We start from the raw sequence: 5850 nt of genomic DNA, 5'->3' as shown, positions 1-5850 counted from the left end.
CAAGAAGACCTTATGAAAATTGAACACTTTCGCATAGAAGATGTAAAACAAATATTGGGCATTCTAGAAAAGAAGTAGAAAAGCATTGCGAAATTGATTTACCAAAATTTTAAATCCATTGGATTTAGGATTTATTTCATTTTTTTTTTTTTTACTTTAGAAAATTAGAAAAAAAAAAAAAAAACGAAAATGGATTTTGAACCTTCAGCACAATCCATATATTGGGACCAGAATTGAATAAATGTATCTAGGGAGAATTCACTTTGACTTTGAAGTGACTACTCCCTAGATACGCACATCATGATATTTTATTTTAAAATTGATTCAATTTAAAAAAGACCTAAAGTTAGGGATTTATCAATCGGTAATGTTGCTCCAATACCCAACCAAAGGGCCACCGCAGTACCAATCAAAAAAACGGTTGTCGCTACTGGACGACGAAATGGATTTTGGAATTTATTAACATTTTCCAAAAAAGGTACTGTTAATAATCCCGCAGGTACTGAAACCATTAAAAGAACACCCAATAACTTGTTAGGTACTGTACGAAGTATTTGAAATACAGGAAAGAAATACCATTCAGGTAATATTTCCAAAGGAGTTGCAAATGGATCCGCGGGTTCACCAATCATTGAAGGTTCTAGAACCGCTAAGCCTACGTTACAAGCAATAGTACCGAGAATTACTACTGGAAAAATATATAAAAGATCATTGGGCCATGCGGGTTCCCCATAATAATTATGACCCATACCTTTAGCTAATTTAGCTCTTAATACAGGATCGTTCAAGTCAGGTTTTTTTGTTATTAGGATAGGTGAATTTTTCTAGATCCATCCCCCGAAGGAACCGGACATGATAATTTTTCATCATCCGGCTCAAGCAAAAATCAATCGAATCAAATGGATACAAACGGATACATATAAAATGAATCTATATGTTATCCACACATATATGAATGATTTCATATGTAAGAAAAAAGTTACCTGATTCCATTTTACGAAGTTGCAACTATACATTCCAAGGAATGCCATTTTTACAGGTAAATGCTCAATACCCAAGTAGGCGTACAAAGTTGATCGTGATCAAGTGCTTTCTGGGTCGTCTTAGGCCTTGCGATTCACCTTTATCCCAAAAATATATCGAGATTTTTTACATACAAAGGATTTACTTGTTACTAATATAGTCTAGCCTTTGCTCTTCTTTAGATCCCTTGTTTCACTCCGATAGTATAATAATAATAAATCGGGTCGATGCAGAAGAAATGAATGTATTTTCATACTATTAAGATAAGAAAGTAAAAAAAAAATAAAAATAAATAAATAAAATCTAATTTGCATTATGCCAAATCACTTATTCTACTGGATCTTACGGAGCCCTGTTCATACACGACATCGTCAGGTCTGATCATAGAAAAGATTCTCTTCAAGCGAACCAGCCTATCCTTTGTATGGGGCTTACACGGTGGTTGGAACAAAGACACATTTGGTTGTGAATTCCAATGTAGCAGATAAAGGCATATTTCTGCATGGCCCAATCAATAGTTCAAGTCACACACTCCCATAATCCATTTTCTCTTCGGGGAATTCCCTTCAACATATTCATGTCATATCAAATAAATAATAGAATATTGTGGAGTTGAAAGGAAATATCCAAATACATGTCTTATTTTTTTTTTTTTTTCAACAATCCATATTTGTAGCAATGAAATACTATTGTTCCTCCCCCAAGTAATAAGATAAATGATTGGCAAGTAATAAGATAAATGATTGGTTACAATATAGCTATGGTCTATATTCTCTATAAAGGACCAGAAATGCCTTGCTTACGTATCATTAGGAAATGCATTAACATAAATACAGCAGTAAGAAGGGGTAATACAAAAGTGTGTAAACTATAAAAACGGGTCAAAGTGGATTGTCCCACACTAGCACTTCCACGCAATAACTCTACCAAAGGCGATCCTATTACCGGAATAGCTTCCGGAACGCCTGTTACGATTTTGACTGCCCAATAACCAATTTGGTCCCAAGGTAAGGAATAACCTGTTACACCAAAAGATGCAGTCAACACAGCCAGAACCACGCCTGTAACCCAAGTCAATTCGCGAGGTTTTTTAAAACCACCAGTGAGATAGACACGAAATACGTGCAGGATCATCATTAAGACCATCATACTTGCCGACCATCGATGAACTGATCGGATTAACCAACCAAAGTTAGCTTCAGTCATTATGTATTGAACAGAAGTAAAAGCCTCAGTAACGGTTGGACGATAGTAAAAAGTCATAGCAAATCCTGTAGCTACTTGTACCAAAAAACAAGTAAGCGTAATTCCTCCTAGACAATAAAATATGTTAACATGAGGAGGAACATATTTACTAGTTATATCATCTGCAATCGCCTGAATCTCGAGGCGTTCTTCGAACCAATCATAGACTTTATTGAGATAGGTAAACCAAGAGGACTCCCCCCCTGAGAACCGTATATGAGAATTTCATCTCGTACAGCTCAAACAAAAACACCCAAATAATAGCTGAAACGGATATGGAATAGAAAGTTTGAAACTTCTTAATCTTTTCATTCAATTTTATCTGAAGACACAAAAGAGTAAAAATCCGAAAGCTCTTTTTTGTAGTTGTAATTATAATGCCAAAAAATCAAGTCGGCGCATTCGTCTTTATGTTGATCAGGCCTCTTGAATCTTCTATTTACCTACTTATTTCTTTTCTTTTTCTTTGCTTTGATTTGTTATTTATATGGAATGTGGCTTTATTCTTGTTTTCTTTATTTTTAATAGGAATTCTCTTGTTAAGACCCTATGAATCAATTGAAACTTCAGATTCATACCAGAACCGCGATGATTCAATAAAACCTTCAAACTAAGTCCAAAGATTCTTTGAGTAAGAATTATTGGATCATCACTTATTCAATGAATAGAATAGATATAATAAATAAAAATACAAAGAAAAGAAAGGTTTGTCCTTTGATCAAAATAAGCATAAACTAAATGAGAGTTTGAAAGAAGAAAAAATTTCTCGATTTATAAATAAAAAACCTCTTTCTTTGAAAATTTTTTTTTTTTTTGAGTCCGGCCGCGAGGTTTGAATATTAAGTATGAATCATAGTTCGAATACTTCGTGATCCATTTCATATATTCCGTGCTCCAGATACTAGAATGGCTATCCGACGGGATAAAACTATCTCGATCAAGAGGACAGACCCATTTTCTGTACTATCAATAGGATCAATTATAACAAGTCACACACTCATATTCCGGAAATACAGAAACAAAAAAAATTTCGCGGTCGAACTACCAAAATAGAATGGGCTAAAAAAAATCCGAGAACTAAAAGTTTCACTTTTTGTATTGAAAAGCGAGGCTTCGTGGTTCTTGTGAATCTAATTCAGCGAAATTCCATCCAGTAAAACGGAAGAATTATAAATCTCCAAAATAATAGATAAGAATATCGAAAATAAAGCCATTGCGACACCCATCAAAGGAGTCGTTCCCCATCCAGGAGCTACTTTACCATATTCCGAATTCAATGGTTTCAAAAAATCCCCTACAACAGTTCGTCTTGGACCAGATCTAGAACTACCCTCAACGGTTTGTGTAGCCATAAATCTTATTTTGTATTCAGTGAGATCTGTTGACTTTGTATATCATTCCGCTGTAAATAAACGATCTTATCATAGATCCATTGTGATCTTGAAATTATATTTATATTTATATTATTTATATTTATATTTATATATATTATTTATATAATTATATAATAATGGAAACAGCAACTTTAGTCGCCATCTCTATATCTGGTTTACTTGTAAGTTTTACTGGGTACGCCTTATATACTGCCTTTGGGCAACCCTCTCAACAATTAAGGGATCCATTCGAGGAACACGGGGACTAATTGAAGTAATGAGCCTCCCAATATAATATTGGGAGGCTCATTACTTCAATTGAGATAATGAAAAATCATTTCATTTTTTTAGTTGGAACTTTAGGCGGTTCTCGAAAAAAGATAGCGAAAAAAATTATCCCTAGAGTAGATACTAAGAGGAATGTATAAACCAATGCTTCCATAAATTCGATCGTGGTTTACAATTATAGCTTCCGTACCTATTTATTTAGAATCATCTCCCGAATAAAATAACGAAAGAACAAGAATCAAAGAAAAGGCAGCGATTTTAATCAAGATTTTTACAGCAGCCTATGTCAAATCACAAACAGAAAATAGAAGCGAAAAATAACAAAGCAATCTTGCATCAGACTACTTGTCTTCTTGTAGTTGGATCTCCAAGTTTTTGGAATGCTCCAAATTCCACTTGAGCATCCAAATCTGGATCAATACCGGCAAAAACATCTCTGAACAGGGTTCTAGCACCATGCCAAATGTGTCCGAAGAAGAAAAGCAAAGCAAACGAAGCATGCCCAAAAGTAAACCAACCCCTTGGACTGCTACGAAAAACACCATCGGATTTCAAAGTAGCACGATCTAATTCAAAAATTTCACCCAATTGAGCACGTCTAGCATATTTTTTCACAGTAGCAGGATCACTATAACTCACTCCATTGAGTTCGCCACCATAGAACTCAACAGTTACACCTACTTGTTCGACACTATACTTCGATTCTGCCCTTCTAAAAGGAACATCCGCTCTAACAATTCCGTCTCCGTCTACCAAAACAACCGGAAATGTTTCAAAAAAAGTAGGCATACGACGTACAAAAAGTTCACGCCCTTCTTTATCTCTAAAGATAGGGTGTCCTAACCACCCAACGGCTATTCCATCCCCGTTGTCCATTGAACCCGCTCTGAATAATCCTCCTTTTGCCGGATTATTGCCAATGTAATCATAAAAAGCTAATTTTTCAGGAATTTTAGACCAAGCTTCTGATAAACTTTGATTTTCGGCTAACCCAGCACTAACCCTTCGATATATTTCTTGCTGGAAGTATCCTTGATCCCATTGATAACGAGTAGGACCAAATAATTCGATGGGGGTAGTTGCTGAACCATACCACATAGTTCCAGTAACAACAAAAGCTGCAAAAAAGACAGCAGCTATACTACTGGAAAGGACGGTTTCAATATTTCCCATACGTAATCCTTTGTATAAACGTTGGGGCGGACGGACACTAAGATGGAATAAGCCCGCTAATATGCCCAATGTCCCTGCTGCAATATGATGAGAGGCTATTCCTCCCGGAACAAAAGGATCAAAACCTTCCACGCCCCACGCTGGATTTACAGGTTGTACCTTTCCGGTTAGTCCATAAGGGTCGGACACCCATATTCCAGGACCATACAATCCTGTTACATGAAATGCGCCAAAGCCAAAGCAAGCCACTCCTGAGAGAAATAAATGAATTCCAAAAATCTTGGGCAAATCCAAAGAGGGTTTTCCTGTGCGCTCATCACAAAAAATTTCTAGATCCCAATATACCCAATGCCAGATAGCTGCCAAGAAGCACAAGCCAGAAAACACAATATGTGCTCCGGCCACACCTTCGTAACTCCAAATACCCGGATTTGTTATAGTCCGCCCCGTAATACTCCAACCGCCCCATGAATTGGTTATTCCTAAACGAGTCATGAAGGGTATAACGAACATACCTTGTCTCCACATTGGATCAAGAACGGGATCGGAGGGATCAAAAACAGCTAATTCATATAGAGCCATTGAACCGGCCCAACCAGCAACCAGAGCTGTATGCATTATATGAACAGAAAGCAAGCGACCGGGATCATTCAATACGACAGTATGAACACGATACCAAGGCAAACCCATGGAAATACCCCTTTATCAAATCAACGAAAAATAGACACTATGTAACTTTATTGCATTG

General features: G+C 36.4%; 1 protein-coding gene across 1 annotated transcript; it reads right to left on the bottom strand.

The window, feature by feature from the left end:
- Positions 1 to 1680: 1680 nt before the first annotated feature.
- On the bottom strand, positions 1681 to 3664 carry LOC149509347 (cytochrome b6). Its single transcript, XM_089757738.1, has 2 exons — positions 3264 to 3664; positions 1681 to 2439 (listed from the first exon to the last, which is right to left on the bottom strand). Exons 1-2 carry the CDS (start codon positions 3267 to 3269, stop codon positions 1798 to 1800), a joined length of 648 nt encoding a protein of 215 aa, XP_089613864.1. The 5' UTR covers positions 3270 to 3664; the 3' UTR covers positions 1681 to 1797.
- Positions 3665 to 5850: the final 2186 nt, after the last annotated feature.

The sequence above is a fragment of the Durio zibethinus genome, unplaced genomic scaffold (assembly GCF_047325235.1).
Source record: "Durio zibethinus cultivar Kanyao isolate XHJ-2024 unplaced genomic scaffold, ASM4732523v1 HiC_scaffold_191, whole genome shotgun sequence".
NCBI classification, from domain to species: Eukaryota; Viridiplantae; Streptophyta; class Magnoliopsida; order Malvales; family Malvaceae; genus Durio; species Durio zibethinus.
The sequence above is the reverse complement of the archived record's forward strand: the minus strand, read 5'-3'. Positions and strand labels throughout refer to the sequence as shown.